Source organism: Lynx canadensis, chromosome C2, assembly GCF_007474595.2.
Source record: "Lynx canadensis isolate LIC74 chromosome C2, mLynCan4.pri.v2, whole genome shotgun sequence".
Lineage (NCBI taxonomy): Eukaryota > Metazoa > Chordata > Mammalia > Carnivora > Felidae > Lynx > Lynx canadensis.
Genome location: NC_044311.2, coordinates 151,901,033 through 151,918,891, shown reverse-complemented (window position 1 = coordinate 151,918,891; position 17,859 = coordinate 151,901,033). Strand labels below are relative to the sequence as shown.

General features: G+C 45.2%; 1 protein-coding gene across 5 annotated transcripts in view; it reads left to right on the top strand.

Annotated features, from left to right (window-relative positions):
* The window catches only part of ERG (ETS transcription factor ERG), a 252,833-nt gene that overhangs the window by 130,715 nt on the left and 104,259 nt on the right, over window positions 1-17,859 (top strand). The window contains exon 1 of one of the 5 annotated variants that reach the window (XM_030328901.1): window positions 10,323-10,463. The exons of the other annotated variants lie outside the window; for them this stretch is intronic. Within the exon in view, the coding sequence (XP_030184761.1) occupies window positions 10,446-10,463 (18 nt within the window). The 5' untranslated portion in view covers window positions 10,323-10,445. Of the gene's footprint in view, window positions 1-10,322; window positions 10,464-17,859 lie in introns of those variants that run through there. 5 annotated transcript variants of the gene reach the window in all.

The window sequence follows — 17,859 nt, the reverse complement described above, 5'->3', positions numbered from 1 at the left end:
ATGTTTCAAGGGGAATAATAGCACCAACTTCCAAACACTGGCGCTTCTCTTTTTAGTAACTCGGGGTAATGAACCCTCTCCCTCTGCTTCTCATTTACCAGCCCCGTTCCTGTGGAAGTCACAGAGGGGAAATTAAAGCTTTCTCATGTCTCCTGGGGAAAGTAACCTAAGGTGGATGGGCAGAGATGCTTCCAGAAAGTGGGAATGGGGAGGGTCAGCAGGCTGCAAGCACGGGGTGGGGACCGAGGAGGGAGGTCACAGCCAGGAGCCAGGGGTCCCTGCCCTGGGGGGCTCAGGTGACCCGAGGCACACGCACCTGTAATGAGCGGAGAGGAAGTGGGGGGAAGAGGGAGGGAAGAACTCGCGATGTTCACCTCTTACGTCTTTTAAGTCAGATGCTGTTGAAATTTTGGCACGTTTTCTCTCCAACAGATACGTACTTTTTGTGTGTGTGTTTGGCCGATGACTGCTTCCCTTCCTTCGCACATCTTCGGTGCCTGACACGGGGCTGAGCATAGAGTCGATGCCAGGAAGGGTTTGACGAAGGGACAAGCGATCACAGAAGAATTATTGGCTGCGTAACAAGGTTGCAAAAACGTGTTTGAGTAAGGAAACTTCTGAGGGCATTGCAGTCACCTTTTGCTTTAGAACGAATTCACTCTGGAACTCGGTGGCTTAAAAATCACAGTGACCACTTTATCACTTCTGTTCTCCATGGTTCCAAGGGTTGACTGGGCTGAGACAGGCATTTTTCCCTCAGAGTCTCCGTCGTGGCTTCTCCGTGCGCCTTGGGCTCTCTCTCGGTATGGCGGTCGAGATGTGAGGGTGGCTGTCGCCAAGGAAAGCGGGTGGAAGCTGCACCATCTTTCTAGGTAGCTTGGAGGGCGCAGGAGCTGAACTTAAACGCTGTAGAGACAGGTCTTCCCAGCTTCGGAGGGTGGGCACGTGGGCCCCCCCTTTTGATGGGAGCAGTGTCGGTGTCACCTTATAAGATGGGCAGCTGTGATGGCGAATCTTGCTGGGCTCTCTTGGTGATTCAGTCACCGTGGGTGACGCGGCAAGTGTCCAGAAATGCAACGAACCCGGCATTCTGACGGTTTTCACTAATTGCACGTGGGACGGTCCCAGGTGCTGAATCAGTGTCGCTGGAAATAACCTTAGTCAGAGTTACTTTGGAAAATTGCAAGGGCTGGGGTAGCGCCAAAAGCTGTTATTTTATTTTGAAATAAACGTGCCGTAAAGATATCACGAGGCAGGCAAAACACAGGACAGAGTCTCCTTCTTTCAGTCACTCGTTTACATGGTTGGTAGTTCGTTATTATTATGGAATATCTTCTCACTGCCAGATGGTGTCAGTTCAGTTACCGAGAGGGAAATCCCGTCACACACAGAGGTTGGTGGAAGGTCTCGAAGGGACCAATTGCCTTCTTCCCTCACACGGCCTGATCTGGGGGAATTGCTGGAGAAAGTCGCCTCTAAAGTTACGCGGGTCACGTGGCCTGGAAACGTGGGGGTGGCACGGTGGTGGGGCAGCCAGCCTCTCTGTGTCTCTGTCTCTCCGCATCAGTCAGTGTCTTCCTCGCTGTCGTTCTATTGTGCGTGTGCGCGTGTGGTGGGGGGAGGCGTGGGTGGCTCACAGCTTGAGTGCCAGTTTCCCTCTTAATTTCGAATGCAGATCTTCTCAGGAATTGGTCAGCACGCAGTGGAAAACCAGATGAAGGCCAAGTTCAAGTCAGACTCTGGGCTTTTGAGGGCCTCTCCTGCGCTGCCCACGGGCATGGCCGGTACTCTCCTTCCCCGGTGCTCCTGGGCTCTGTTGACGTGCTTCATTCATTCATTCATTCATTCATTCAGCAAATGGTTGCCGAGCACGGGAGGACATGAGGACGTGTCCTGTGCATGAGGACAGAGCACCAGGGGCTCCGGGGGTTTGCTGCCCTCAGTCTTTGGGCATGGGGAGGGTGGCACATGGAAGGGTACTCAGTACGTGCTGATTCCTCCCTTGAACAAACCTGCAGCGTCACCAGTTGATTTGCCAAAGGAAAACGGGCCCAGGTGGAGTCCGTGACTCTTGACTCACTGAGGCTGAGGCCAGCCTGAGGCCTCCTCGCCCGGAGCCAAGGCCCCTGTGACGGGACTCACTAGACTCGTGCTCCCTGAGGGGTGTCAGCCCAGGTGGTCTCCAACCGTCTCCCTTGGGGACCCAGAAGCCAGCTCTGCCCTCCCATCCTTCAGTTTCCACCTAAGCTGTTCATCTGGGGAGCCGACAGTGTGGGGGCAGGCTCTGTGAGCCCGGGGTTGCTCTTCTCTTCTGTCAGTGCCTTAAAAAGTATTTTTAATGTTTATTTATTTCTGAGAGAGAGAGAGAGACTGTGTGAGCAAGGGAGGGGCAGAGAGAGAGGGAGACACAGAATCCGAAGCAGGCTCCGGGCTCCGAGCTGACAGCACAGAGCCGGACGCGGGGCTCGAACTCACGTGCTGCGCGATCATGACCTGAGCCGAAGTCAGACACTTAACCGACTGAGCCACCCAGGCGCCCCTCCTGCCAGTGCCTTTGTCTAGAGTGGCGTCGCCTGAGGCTGGGCACGGGGTCCCCCAGTCACAGTTTTGCACACCTCGCCCCATCCGCCGTGTGCCATTTATGTGCGAAGGTGAAGTTTGTTTCCCTTTAAAAGTCGCAGACCAACAGACGAAACACTGCCTTAATTATCCTTCCGTAGAGCACATTGAAAATGAACCTCTGCTCTCCTGGCAGACCGAGAGGAAAATGCATCGCCAGCCACACTTTCTGTCACCTCTTCAGAGATCGGTGGGAGCCTGTCCCACATGCAGCCCCACCTTCAGATGGCCGTGAACCAGACAAACGACTGTCACCCACTGACCTCTCCCTTCGTTGGTATATGAACCAAAATGGAAGGGGGAGAAGAATGAAAGAAAAAAAAAACTATAGATATTTTAAAGCACAAGTGAGGACGAAAAGAGAAAAGTTGCAAGTCACTTACATTTCTTGCAAATATTCCCAAGGCACTGTGTTTTGCTTTAAGCGTTTAGCATTTAGATGGCCTAGAAGTCAGTGTAATCACATAATAGGATTGTTTTCAGGAAAACTTCCTTATTCAGTTTTAAAGGTAACTTTATTTCATATGTATTTTTACATATTTTAACATTGTGTATCGTTTTTATAAGTGATGCTCTATAAACATAGCCCCAAAACTATAATTAAAAAAAATAAATAAATGATGGCATCAGAAGGTATCTCCCACATGTTATGATATAATCCATACCCTTCCCGCAGTCCGTTTCTGGAAGGGGTCTTCGAATATCAGAGTTTAGGCAAGGTGCGGACGTGAAGGCAGTGTTGTCTCCGCAAAAAGCAAACATACCCAACGCTGACCTGTTAATGTGATGGAACATGTATGAGGAAGATATTGAACCACTTGGAATTACTGAGCAGTAGAATGTTTTTATGGTTTGGAATCACTGAGAGTGGGGTAGAACAATTCTGTGATTTCCATGGTCAGATCTCACCCAGAAAAAACGGTGGCTTTAGTCTGAGGTGCGTATCTGTATAATTTATCTTTGCTCCTTATCCAAGTAGATTTCCTTATGTTACACTAATGACCAGTGTAAACTTCTCTGAAAAGCTTTCTCCATTATGAAAAGGTGGATTTTAACGTTAATGGATAAAAAGGAGACGACTATGTAGGATCATGATGTCAATGCAAAAAACGTAAAGTGAAGAATTAGTCACACCCTTAGGGCCCTTTAAAGGGACATTTAGCACCCTCTAGTGACAACAGTTCAGCTGGTTCCAAGGAAAAGTCCCTGCAAGGCCTCAGGTCCATCGCTGGCAAATAAACAAAGCAGTGAAGGTCTTTGGCCAATAGGTGATTGCTTCCTAAAATTCTCGCTGCAGGATTGTTTTCGTGCCCATAAATACAGGATGCAACAAGCGACCACCAGGCAAACCCCAGCCTGCCTTCTGCCTGTCATCGACAACACATTTAGAATTGTCACTTCCATTTGTCCCCAGATACTGTAGTTTTCCCCCAAACGATGTGCTGAGGTTTGTACTGAGATCAAATGAAAACCGTGAATTAGCCTGGGTCACAGTTTCAGTGCAACTAAGTGCATTTAAATGGAGTAAACACATCTTTTGGAAGGCTGGCCTGCCTCCCTCTGAACTGCACACTGTACCCTCAAGAGGGAAAGGGCCTCCTTCCGGCTTTGCAGAGAAAGGATACCACGAAGAGGGTGTTTACCTGCATTGTGCGGGGCACGGTGCAGAAAGAGTACGAGGCCGACTGGGTCCAGCGCAGAGGATGCGGCGTGGCAAATGCTCACTCTTTCACACACGTGCCTCCACGAGCCGGCCTGCAACTTGGTGACTTCTGTAGGTTGCCTGAATCCACTCTCGCAAATGTAAATGCGCTCTTTATGGCAAACACTTTGTTCCTTGGCTTCATTTCTGATTCCATTTGTGATATAAATAGATTAGCAAATACATACACACATATTAAGTGCTGTAGAAAGAAAGGCCTTCTGAATCTGACTCAAAACATTCTGTAAAAGAACGGGGAGCAATTGTCTAATGCAGGCTTCTCTGTAAATTTCCATTAGCTGGGTGACATTATAGTGCAATTTACTATCTTTCTTTACAAAGTAGTAAGGGGGCGCCTGGGTGGCATAGTCGGTGAAGCGTCCAACCCTTGATCTCTGCTCAGGTCATGATCTCACAGTTTGTGGGTTCGAGCCCCACATCGGGCTCTGCGTTGATGGCACAGAGCCTGCTTGAGTTTCTGTCTTTTCTTCTCTCTGCCCCTCACCCACTTGTGCTCTCTCTCTCTCTCTCCAAATAAATTAAAAAAAAAAAACAAACTTAAAAGAGTGCATATTTTCTTGACAAAATAATGTATGTGGACGGTCAAGACAAAAATAGATGCTGATATATAGTATCTTATAAATGAGACTGACACACTTAAAAAAATTGACAGTCTAACTAGGTCAAAATCTAAGTTAATTTAAACAGCTCAAGATAACTTCTCAGGATGGTCAGGGGTGACTGCTGAGGAAGTAATTGGGACATGATTCTCCAGATCTCAGTAGGGGACAGAGGAGCAGGACAACACCAGGCGGGATGGCCATGTGATTTTGTGTCGCCTCCAATTGTGTGGCACGGGTGCTAGACCCATGCCCTGTGGGCAGACCAGGCCTTATGGTGACCACTGCCATCTGCAGGCTGTAACATCTAGGCTTATATATGCCAGTTGTATGGATAAAAGACCTCGAAACTCATAGAATGGTTCACAAATTATATGTGGAAACACGATCATTGAAACAGGAAATTTCCTTTAAATTACTGTGTCAAAATAAATGTTCCTAGGAATTTCTTTTCTCTTTAGCCCTGAGTGTTACATTGACATATTTAGGGTCCCTAATACTGATTTTAATACTCCTGAGTTTTTAGAGGCGTACGGAATTGGCTAAGAGCAAAGTTGCTAAAAAAAATGAGAATACATGTGACGCTTATGAAATTGCGTTCATTGAAATCGTCGCTCCATTGGAGCCTATAGAGCTGAACTGACACGTGCTTCAAAATTAAGGAAATTGCAACTCGGTGTTGAGAAGTTGAGGATTTAGTATGTGATAACAATTTCCTCGGTTTAGATGAGTTCAAATCAACCAAGATGTTGAAGAATAATATTAACCACATAGAGAAGGTGTTGAAACAATAGTTATTTGAATTGTAATTGGATTATTTCTTAATGTGTGGCTGGAGGGCATCACACACACACACACACACACACACACACAGTCTTACTCAATGGAGTGAAACTGTGCTCACGCAGTAAGCTTTGAATAGAAAAACGGTCCTCAACCTGTGTGTCATGAGCGACCTTGGCGGCTAAGAGTGCCTTACACTGTGCGTGTTCTCAAGCAAACCCTCCAGTGGACGGAAAAGTTCCACCGAGTGATGTAGTTTTCCACTGTGGGGGCAGCTCCAGATGCTTGATCCTTATCTGTAATCTCAGGCATGTCCTTGGCAAAAATCCCTGGGACATCCTTCTTGCAGGCTGTTCATGAATAATCCAAACAGTATACATTTTAAGATTCACGTGTCATTTTAGGGACAATATAGAGCACTGGGTCCTATTGTTTTACCCTTAAAAAGTTTGCATCTCATGGGCTGGTTCCAAGCTCCACAGTTTTATGTGGGCGGAATTGAAGTCAACAAACACAGACTTCCTGAATGTTGGGACACCCAGTGGCAGGACAGAGCCTTGCCATGCTTTATTTCCTAGTGCCGACCAGAGCTCCTGGAAAAGCCCCTTTATTAATATTGACTAGATGGGTTGATGTTGGATAGCTGACCGTGACAAGACACATGAGTATCTTCTGGGTTTCCTTACTAGTTACAAACAGGGGTCCTCTTTTCTTGCTGTAGACATTTAACAAAGAACATGCGTTTTGGTACGCACCCATGGGGCTTGACAAGTATAGATACTGTGTGCTGCGTGTTACACAGGCATTTATAAAAAAAACATGGAACCTTACGTGTCACTTCTATAACTTTTATATTCAAATTTAATTTCTATTTACTGTAAATGTTCAGAAATCGAGATGAACCGAAGGAGATGGAGGAAAAACAAATAAGAAAAGGAAGACCATCCACCATTAGTACCATAGTACCTAGAGCCTCCTGGTAGTCCTCTCTTGCCTTTTTTCCTTTTAACAAAATGGGTCTCTGACATAACTGTCTCTTGGACCCTGATTTTTAACTTCCCAGGCATAGTATCATAACAGTTCTCCATATCACTGGGCATTCCTCTGTTACATCATTTCCCTGCAGTATTTTAAGTGCTGATGACCATTCCAGTGTGTGGATGTTTAATACCAGGATCAATCAGTCATTCATGAGCGAGCCTTCTGTTGGGTCTTCAATTAAAATTGTGGTTCATTATCTCTTTGCTGCGCCCATACATCGTTTTTAGAACCATACCGCCCTCATCCAAAGTGTTTCAACTCCTGACCTTCCTCTGTCGATCTCAGATAGAGAAGTTAATAACAGAATATGGATGAGAATTTGTTGCCTCTTTAGAAAATGGGAAGACGTGGTTTTAAGACAAATAAATGACAATGCCCCTTTTTACTGTTACAGTAAACGTATGGTCAGTTTTGTATGATTTCCTTTTTTCATTTAGAACAAGATAGGAACAGGCTTACAAAGGGTTATGGTAACCTCATGGGGAATGGGTCCATGATGGGTAAGTAAAAATGGAAATGTAGAATTTACTCATGGGCTCAGATGTCCACAGACACTGGGGGGGCCATACGGGTCCATTGTGGTGTTTACTGTGTTCCAAGGAGAGTGGAGAAGGACCTTGTCCTGGCAGGATCGTGGCAAGATGGCCCCCCCCCCCCAAGCTGTGTCTCTCTCTGCTAGATTGTCCTGACGTGGGTCAGCCTGGTTACCTGAAGGGTGGCTTTCCCCAAGGGGGGGTGCTGTCTGGTTAGAAGCTGCCTAGTCCTTAAGATGCTGAATAATCTGGTGCTGAGGCCAAATGTAGGTGTAGGCTTGGGGTGGGGGTAAAGGGGAGGATTAAGTGATAGCATTATCTTTGGCTGATTCCCCCAGGGACTAACATTTGGGACATGGTTTCTGCACCAGTATATTCTTTTTTTTTTTTTTTTTTTTAATTTTTAAAATTATTTGTTTATTTATTTTGAGAGAGAGAAGCATGAGCAGGGGAGAGGCAGAGAACAGGAGAGAGAGAGAGAGAGAGAGAAAGAGAGAGGAATTCGAACTGGGCTCCGCACTGTCAGCACAGAGCCTGATGCAAGGCTTGAACCCACAAACCACGAGATCCTGCCCCGAGCTGAAATCAGGAGTTGGGCAGCTTAAACGACTGAGCCACGCAGGCTCCCCCCTGAACTACTATATTCTCATTAATAGATATGTCAAACGCTTTCAATAGCCAATCAAAGTTAAAAAGCAACTTTGCCTTAAACATTCAGAGAGTACCAGGCTTGGATGCTATTATGCCATTGTAGGTATCAGGAATTATTGTCTTTGAAGATGCTCAGCATGAGTCTAACATCTTGTTGTTAGAAATGAGGAATATTTGCCTTAAAAAACTTTGTGACGGGAATTACAACTCACTACCTGAACACTGGCTTTTTACTAGATCACCTCCATATTTGTGCGCATCTTCAATATTCAACACGGTGAAACTTGTGGGTAGAATCTTCAGGAAATAGGTCAAATAGTAACATCTGGTTTTCTGTCTGTAAGTATCCAAGCAAACAAATTCGTCTCTAATAAAACAGCATTTTTATTAATTAAAGAATAAAGGAGATCTGTGCCTATTCACACGTAGGCATTATACATAAATTTTAGAGAGAGAAAGCAAAGGAAATGAAAATTACCAGCTTTTGGAGTAAGTGGGCGAAAGATATTAGGAGTCCTTTGCATTAACTTGTTTCTGCATGTTGGAATATTTTTCCCTGCATAAAGAATTAAAAGATTCCCCTGCTTGATCTGAACTAAGCAGTAACCAAGGAGTTAAGAGCAGAGGCTTGATGAAGAATTAGGTGTCCTAGGTCTTTGGGGACGACACGGAGAGGGCTGGGTTAGAAACCAGGAAACCAGAGTGAGGTAGGACCAGTCAGCAGGTTCCCCCAAGGCTCTTTTGTTAGCAAAGTGTCCATCCTGCTTAAGGCTGCTCTTTGGGAAACCCGTGATGGAACACTGCTCACTGGGGTACCGTGGGTAACATTTACAGTCGATGCTTCTCAGGAGGGCAAAAGCAGGGAACCCTGGCGGAGCAGAGAACATTTTTCTCAGCACTCCCGAATCCTTGTGGACACGACCCAGATAAAACAACTCAGTGCTTTGAAACTTTCGGGGAAACAAAATTTTAATCGGCCTGCCATCTCCTTCATTGTTCAGAGATGAAAAGAGGGGAAATCAACACCCCCTCAAAGTGTAGACGGTGAGAACGTGTGGGTTCTGACTTTTATCCAGAACAGGATTTCTTTAATTTTCTCTTTTTCCTTTGTTTCTTCGTTTGTTTGTTTCTCCCTGCCCCCCCCCCCCTTCTATCCTAATGCAAAGGGGTTAAGTCAGGAGACAACAAAAGATATAGAAACCCAGGCTAGTTTCTAGAGCTCTGCCATAGGCAGGCCTGAAGTCCGAGTGAAATCAATTCACCGACCGTCCACTTCTAGAACCAAGAGTTGCTGAATGACTCAGGATTTCGTCTCTTGGGTTCTGAGGGTCCCCGTGTGGAGACCACACTTCTTTACTGGTCCAACTTTCGTGTAGCTGGATTCAAAGCAAAATGTTGTTCCTTCCAGAGAACAAGTAGTTTCCTGAAAATGAGTAATTAAAGGCCCGAAACCCTCTAAGGAATGTTCAAGCTTACATTAGCTGTACTTCCTTTGAGTGGAAAACAGACGTGTGGCCCTGAACTTACAGCCTGGATTTTAAAACCCTTAATGAGGTCTTCACCTGATATCTCCGCAGAGTCAAGATCTCTCTGAGGGTCTGTGGCCCACAGCGCTGACTTTCGTCACAGTGGGACCGGCTTGCTCGCATCAGAAACCATTTGCCGTAATTTCCGTTATTTGGCCTTTAAATAAATACTTAAAGATCAGGATTTGACGGGCTTAGTTTTCCCTTTCTTTGCCTTGCTTTACCTTCCTAGTTCTAGAGCCTTTGTGTGTTTTCGACTGGTTTATTGTGGAGCAAATAAAAAAAATTACATGTACTTGGAAAGAGAAAATGAAACTTCTGGGAATACTCACTTGAGATGTTGAATCAAGGCAGGCCGTTACAAATCAGCAAGCAAATACGTTCACGTGAAATAAGTTCTACCTGCAACGTTTCCATTTGGGAGAACGGAACGGGGAGTGTGCGGGGATGAGTGGCTCGAGTGCCGTGTGGCAGGCGTGTGGCAGGTCCAGGGAGGTGGGGGCCCAGAAGGCCTGGCACCCGGCTGTCGGGGGCCCTCCACGCCCCGTCCCGAAGTGCTCACGGCACATGTGAAGCCATGAGGAGTGCCACCACGTCTGCATCCTGCCTCTGCGTGGCATGTCGTGTGGTGGCACAAGTCACACCTGCCGTGGGGGTCCCTGTCCCGGGCAATGGATGCCTTTTTTTTTTTTTTTTTTAATTAAAAAAAAAGAAATCTCCTGGCTGCATATCATCAAGAAAAACAACATTGTTTTCAGGGTCCCTTATCTCTCCACTCCCAAATATCCTGTTTCTTCGGGCTGGGCAGCCAGGACCAATAGAAACCTCTTCCTGCCATTGGCTGACTTCATTTCCCAGACTTAGCACGATCTCATCCGCTCTAAACAACCTCATCAAAACTACTTTCTGGTCAGAGAGAAGCAATAATTATTATTAACATTTATTAACGATCAATAAACTTGATTGCATTATGGCCAGCACTATTAAGGTAAGGAGAGGGTTCCTTTTCGTTTGACAAAACCTTGTGCTTGTTACTTTTTCTTTGGTTTCCTTTATCAAGGCAGATAAGTCCGGATTGGGCAACACCCCCACTGCCACAATAGAGGACAACAAGATTTCCTCTGCACTGCCTAGTAAATTTCCTTTTTCCTACTCCAACCATCCGCAAGGCTTAAAAACTTCAAACTCAGAAAAAAATTGGGGTTTCTAAATTCACTGTTGAGGGCTGTGGATGACTTTTGCAAAGGCTTCTCGGAGCGCGTCTGAATTTTCATATTCTTTAACTATCCCTAGCGGGGTGTGGATGTGTTATCTGCCGGAAGGTGACGGACTCGGAGAGGTTGGAGGGAAGGGTCGGAGAAAAACCGATGGGCTTGTAAATGGCGGACTTCTGGATGCCCTCGAATGACTCCTTGAGCATCAGGGTTGCTAGCCGGCCCCAGTGGCAACGAAGAGATGCCGGGCGAGTGGCGGTTGGTCATGGGACACGTTGACTTGCTCTTGGATCCTTCGTGCTGAGAACGGAGTGTTCTCATAACTCACATGGTGGTAATTCGGTTTGTTCGGTTACATGTTGATCTTTAATAAAAGTGCTACTCCTCTCCGCGCCGCGAGTAAACGTTCTTGCCCGTCAGGGTTGGTTTGCGGGAATGGGAGAGCAGCGGCCTATTGGTTGATTCTCTCGCTCTGGGGTATGCGGTCTGCTGTGTTTTTCGTGCAAATGTCTCTAGTAGATAGCATATAGAAATTCATGCAGAGGTGGATCCTTTCAGATGGAGTCTAAACGCGGCCTAATTCCTGGAAATGAAGCCAGTTTAATGGCGAGTGCAGGGCAGCGGCATGGGGTGTATAAAGTGGTCGACTGTTGGAATATTTTCCAGGCCACTCCGCCTGGGTGACATTTGTAGGAATGAGAAAAATCAGCAGCAGACACATACTGAAGGGAAGAAAAAGAAAGCTCTGTTAGTTGTGTGTCTTTAGTTTTGCTGCCTATAGGTGAGAAGCGTTTGGTGGTGTTTTCATCAAGGGTTTTCGTTCATTTCAAAGCTCCCGAATACGGAAGTCTGCCCAGAATTGAGCCAAGGCGTTTTCAAAAATCTTCCTTGGTTTGGTGTCCGAAATGTTGGCATTAGAGGTTATGAGTAATACCCACCCTATGAACTGCGTCTCAGAAGTTTTGTTCCGTGTTCACTTCTCAAAGGATGTTTTCTTTTTCAAGGAATGTTCGATAATATATATTAAAAAATCATGTATCAATGACTAACCTTGCAGAGGTTTTTCCTTCTCTGGCTTTAAGGATCTGAGGCTCCTGAAACTATCATAGAAAAGAATTTTAAAATTGGAGGTTTGATGTGACCGTTTCAACTATGTGAGCAGAAATTGTTCGATTGTATGATGCAAAATGCTGCCCTTTTTATTCTTATTTTCTCTCTTAATTATGTCCATATTTAATAACAATTAAATCAAATATTCTTTGTAAACTTTGAAGAGCTTGGGTGCAATTGTGCGGGTTCCAAAAAAATCAGTGTATTGAAGGACATCGAAACGACAGACCGCCCTTTAGACTGTGGGTTATGTTTCGCAAAACATACACATGGGTTAATAGTGTTTAAAGTATACATGTCTGAAGATACGAAGGTATTTTGAAACTTGGATGTTTTTTGACTTCTAGAATAAATTTTGGGTCGTAGTTTTCACTTGTCTAAGATACTCTGCTTGCCTCAACATTCGATGACACTGCGTTGTCTGTATATCGTATATTATCGCAGGTGAGCTTTAAAATGACTTCAAGTGGATTCTTTTTAATCCTCAGTTCAAATAAAATAGCCCCTCTTTATAGGTAACTTCCTTCAAGACATGTTCTGTTGGCCTTCCTGGGTAAAGTAATGCGATGATTTTACAGACTTGTTTATAGAGTGGAAAAAAGGCAGCCTGAGTCTGTTGACGGCAGTTTTAATTATGTGAGTGCAGAGCTCAAATTAGCATAAGGAAAATTATGGCTGTCCGTTGGAATTAGGAAACAGCCTGTCACACAGGCAATTTCTGGTCTCAAACGCACTCTGTTTTTTGTTGGTGGTGGTGTTTCAATAAATAAATCAATTAGTCGATTAAGCATCAGATGCACTGAAGTTAGTACACCCCGTCGGAGTGAGCTTTTTTTTTTTTTTTGGCGTTAATATTTACAAGACCTTGTGAGGCACTATGCAAAAGCTCAATGTTTTTCTCCTGTCTTTGTGATTCTCGCCATCATTTTCCCTTGGTGTTTGCAACTGGGAACAAAAAGTATGCATTGGAAGAAGCAAAGGAATTTGTGGAGCTTACCTGAGAGTGCCTGTTTGTCTCTAAGTGTCCGTGAATTTTAAGATCAGGTTATAAGAGTTCTCACGGAAACATGTAAGCATCAAGGATGATGTCCCCATGGGCAATTCAGTGTCAGTGGTCCCATCTGCTTTTTGCTTTTTGCACCATAAGACAGTACTGAGGGGTAACCCGTTTCCCCTGTTCCCCACGGAACAGCACTGTGTTACTTACAGACTCCAAGGAGCTGGTTGTTAAGCCTTGGACCTTGCTTGTGCTTTGGTTAGGACTTTTAATCCAATCTCCCAAAGACTTCCCGGGTCCTTACATGATGCGCTGGGTCACTCGGGAAGTCTAATGAAGCCCGCAGTCCCCTCTTGGGGATAAATGCTTCTAAATGCCTAGAATGTGGTGCTTAGAATGACAACAGAAGCTAATTCTATCCAAGGACAATTCAACTCTTGGACTCCTGGGGAGGCCCATGAACCCCATGTTACAATCCCTGATCCTGGGGTTTCAAGATCCTTAGTGATTACAGTGGGAATGTGGGGATTTTCCATTATCACGGAGCTCTGACACTGAAGGACAAGGAGAGAGCAGGGCCGATGGAAAAGGATCTTAGAAACAGACAGGATGTGGAAAGTTACAAGGCTTGATGAGGGAGCACACATCACTGTTTCAATTAGTTGTTTAAAGAAGTTACTTTGATTCAGCAGAGTTTGGAAGGTTTGATGATGATTGAAACATGGTGTTAATTTAAAAACATCCTGCTTCTTTTATAGGTTTCATGCTTTGACATAGCAGGCACTCTGAATATTTGCCATCATGTGTGAAGGAAGAGTTAGTAAAAAGCTCAGGGTTATGTGAAGAAAGTTCATCTCCTAGGATTTTGGTGCGTGTGATTAATGAGTTGAATGGCTCTAGGCATGTGATTTTTCATTGGCCCGTTGGCTTATGCAGAATGAGAATCGCTTCATCCCTTATTACTTGGATGGCGGGGGAGGGGGTTCAGGCCGTGGAAGGAAAATGTTGCCGTCCTGCTGTGTAAATGTCATGTCGGAGCAGGGGCCCTGATGGTCTGTCCTTGCCTAAAAGTGGAAGTACAGGCCATTATCTTAAAGTGACTTGCTGTTTGCATTTGTGAGCAGCTCTCTCATACAGGCTGCTCCCACCCCCGGATGGAGCACAGGTCTCCCTAGCAATCTGAGTGTGTGCACGGGTCCCTAGCAATCTGAGTGTGTGCACGCACCTGTGCCCGCTCAGCGCCCTGACTCGGTAACAAGGGAAAGGAGAACAGGGAATGACGACATTTTTGGGTTTCTTTCCCATTAAATATGCATACGTAGGACCACAGTGCTCTCAGAGAATGTTCTGGAAGCCAGAATCATCTCTTAATTATCTATGCTTTCTTTCAAATGATTATTTCACCATTATTATTATTATTATTACTTTGCAAAATAGACCTTTCTTTAAAAAAAAAAAAAACCTGCAAATACACCCATACTTAGGCTTGTTTAGGTCTCTTGAAAAAGCGTACATAATAACAAAATTAATAAAACCACCATTGCTGATGCCTTCAGGAGAATATTACTTCTGTGTTTAGAATTTAGGATAAGATTCCCTCCGTAGAAGTGTCGACCCAAAGCAGAAAAGTCCACCTTGGCATCCCAGCAGGTACATTGATTTCGTGGCTGATGCAGAAGAGAATGACCATACAGGAGGTGTGGGAAAGCCAGGACTGTGAGAGTTTCTCCGTGGTCTGAGATCTTCCGGCAAGCCGGTCTCACAGAGACAGTCTCCACGTCCTTCTAGTGTTTGATAGCAGTCTCGGCTTTGGCAGGATCTTTTCTTCAGGGCTAGGGAGCACCTCGAATGCCACAGGACCCGCCTCCTCCATTTGTCCCAACAGGATGAAGGACGTTCTCTGCCCTGGGCTTCTGTCACATGGCCCCTGAGATTTCATTTCTTGTATCAGGTGGCCATAGCCTCGCCTGCATTTGGAGCCTGACTAGTCACGTGACCCTGAGCAAGGGCCTTAAGCTGTCAGACCTCAGTTTCCTCACCTGTAAAATGGGATTGTAATGGCTATCCTGTCTTGTGCTGGTATGAATTGAAGTCTCTAGAGCCTCTAGGATGTGCTCCATAAAAGGCAGATGCCGTCAGACGATCCAAACGGATTTAACCTTTCCTAACACGTTGCGTGGTCTTTCTGGCCCTGCTTTCAATTCTCTCTCGATTTCTCACTGTCCTGCTTTAGTTTTGAAGCCCAGAGCCACACCGTCCCTGTTCCAATGCTTTCAGAGAGAACAGGGTCACTTCTACATGTCAGTACCGTGGTCTCCTACCGAGGGCAGGTGACACCTGGGTCTGGGAGGCAGCAAGCCAGGAGATGGCAGGAGGGGGAGAGGCTTGGCGGGGGTTGGGGTGCAGGAGGGCAGGAACCAAACACGCAGGCAGGTAGAGCATACAGCGGGTCACTCAAGGTGTGGCTGGTCGGGGGGTTGGTTTAGGTCGGTTCTGAGGGCGGAGGCTGTTTGCTGCTTTGCTGAAGGACGGCAGAGGCCTGGAGCACATCTTGCCCCTGATTAGGGCAAGGAGAGGAATATTGCAAAGGCTCCACTCTTCTGTTCTCTCATTAATTTTGAAAAATTCACCTTCTTGTTTTGCACAAAGTGCAGTAATAAAACATTCTCACTGTAGAGAAAATGAAAAACAAATCATTACAAAGTCAATATAAGTTGCTCCTGATCCCAAGCAGCCAGAGAAAATGACTAACATTTGGTGGCTGTCCTTATCCTGTGTTCTTCTCTGTCCTGTTCCCTACCTGAGTCTCCATCTAGGTTTTCTCGGCTAACGTTAGTTTAATTTCCCCCGATCGCTAAACATTTTCAATAAGCAGAATTTTTAGGCTTAATCAGATCTCATCTAAAATAAGTATTACAATTGATACAGCCAATATCCTGTTATAGAAAATAATACTGCTTTCAGTTTTTCACTAGTTGGCAATATATTCTCGACCTAATTTTGTTTTTTAACTCACATTACTGGTATTCGTGTTTACAAAAGGAACTGTTGGGCCAGTGAGCATACGTATTTTTCAAGTCTCTGCCGAATTAAAGTATTTGCCAATTGGGGCGCCTAGGTGGCTCAGTCGGTTGGGCGTCCGACTTCGGCCCAGGTCATGATCTCGCGGTCCATGAGTTCGAGCCCCGCGTCGGGCTCTGTGCTGACAGCTCAGAGCCTGGAACCTGCTTCGGATTCTGTGTCTCCCTCTCTCTCTCTGCCCTTTCCCTACTCGCACCGTCTCTGTCTCTTTCAAAAATAAATAAACGTTAAAAAAATTTTTTTTAAATAAATAAAATAAAATGTTTGCCAGTTAAAAAACTTGCCATTTTACTCCTCAGAAGGATCGTACCGGTTCCCACCTCTAGACATAGATGAGGCCACTGTCATGCACTCAGTACAACTCTGCCTATTTTAGTCTTCGATTCTTTGCCATTCTGACAGTTAACACTGGAATCTCATTGTTATTTGTGTGTCCTTAGTTATAATACCCATTCTTTCTTTTTTTTTTTTTTTGCCATGAACCTGTTTCAACTGGTGGCCACTATGACCTCTGGATCTTTCTTATTCATGCCTTCATCCTGTTTGATCCAACTTATTTCCCACACATTCCCCTTATTGAACTTGGCCGAGGCATGTTTTCTAAAGTTGAAGATCATTCCTCATTCTGTCCTTTCCCTTACGCTTCATCGTCTCCTGTCAGCACGTTCTCCCCACTCTGTGCTGGCGAGTGTGACTGTTCTGTGAATACGTCATGTGTGCAGCCACGTGAGCCTCAGAACTCCTTCTAGGTGACCATCTGTCCATCTCTTTGGCGTCCTCGACAGCGACTGGCAAAATGTCGGGGGTCCATAAATAGTAATATTTTTTTTTTAATGAAAATCCTTTGAGGTCACAAAGAGAAAGTTAAGAAGGCAGAGTAATGAACCATTATTGTAGATTTTAGATAGAAGTCGTAGGTCTTTAGTGCTATTTCTCTAGTTAAAGAAAAGTCGGGTAACTGGAATTAAATTGCCGTTTAAGAGAGCAGAGGGAAACGTTTTTGAAGAGCTAGCTCTCGTATCTTGAGTTCATAATCCGAATTAACATCATCCTTGTAACTGCATAAAGGCCAGGCTCTGTGCTGGGCGGTCATGTTATCTCGTGAGATACTCATTCTACTTGCTTTTTGTCCACACAAGGGCAAAGGATTTGAGAGGCCAAGAAACTCGCTCAAGTAACACAAATTCATTTGTCTCCCCTCAGTTTATCATCATGTGCTCTCTTTCTCCTTCTGTTTGCCCTAGCCTCCGATATTAAATGACTATTCGGAGAAATGATGCATCAGATGACCTAGTGATACATTAAATAGTGGAATAATGAAAATTACTAACTATAACTGCCTAATTTTGTTACTCCTCTTGCGTGAAAAAACCCACTGGCAACAATTATTCTACTCTTGGTGACTCATCAAGGTAACATGCCAGAAAGTTCGAGAGCTGAAACTCCAGCACCGATCTGTATGTGCTTGGTGACAAGAATTCTTTCCATATTTGGCAATATCCAAGGGGCAGCGGTTCCAGATTCCAGATCAGCGGCTGATTTAAGTTTCCTCATCCCAAGTATCAGCTTCCTTGCTCTCACCTTGGCATCAATAATGAACTTGCGGCTCCATTTTCCATCAGGCCCTTACAAGTCTTTCAGCAGGGGTGCTCGTGGGATTAAACTCTGGGAAGAACAATTATCTGCTGTTGCGCACAGATAAGTCCCGAGACATGTAGCAAAGAAATGCCAAGGCCAAGCAAAATTATTTATTTTTAAAAGCCACATCATATTCCAATCATAACATGAACGTCAGGGCTGTTGCTTCCAATGCTTTTTTGTTCAAGACAATGCATGTCCAATTCTGGAGAAAATAGCAAAGAACATTTATAACCCATCGTACGTAGAACCTGCACTCTTGAATTTAACAGAGTCACCTTTAAAACATTCCACCTTGATTGAACAGCTCTCTTCCCCTTACACAACTACAGAATAGCAAATTG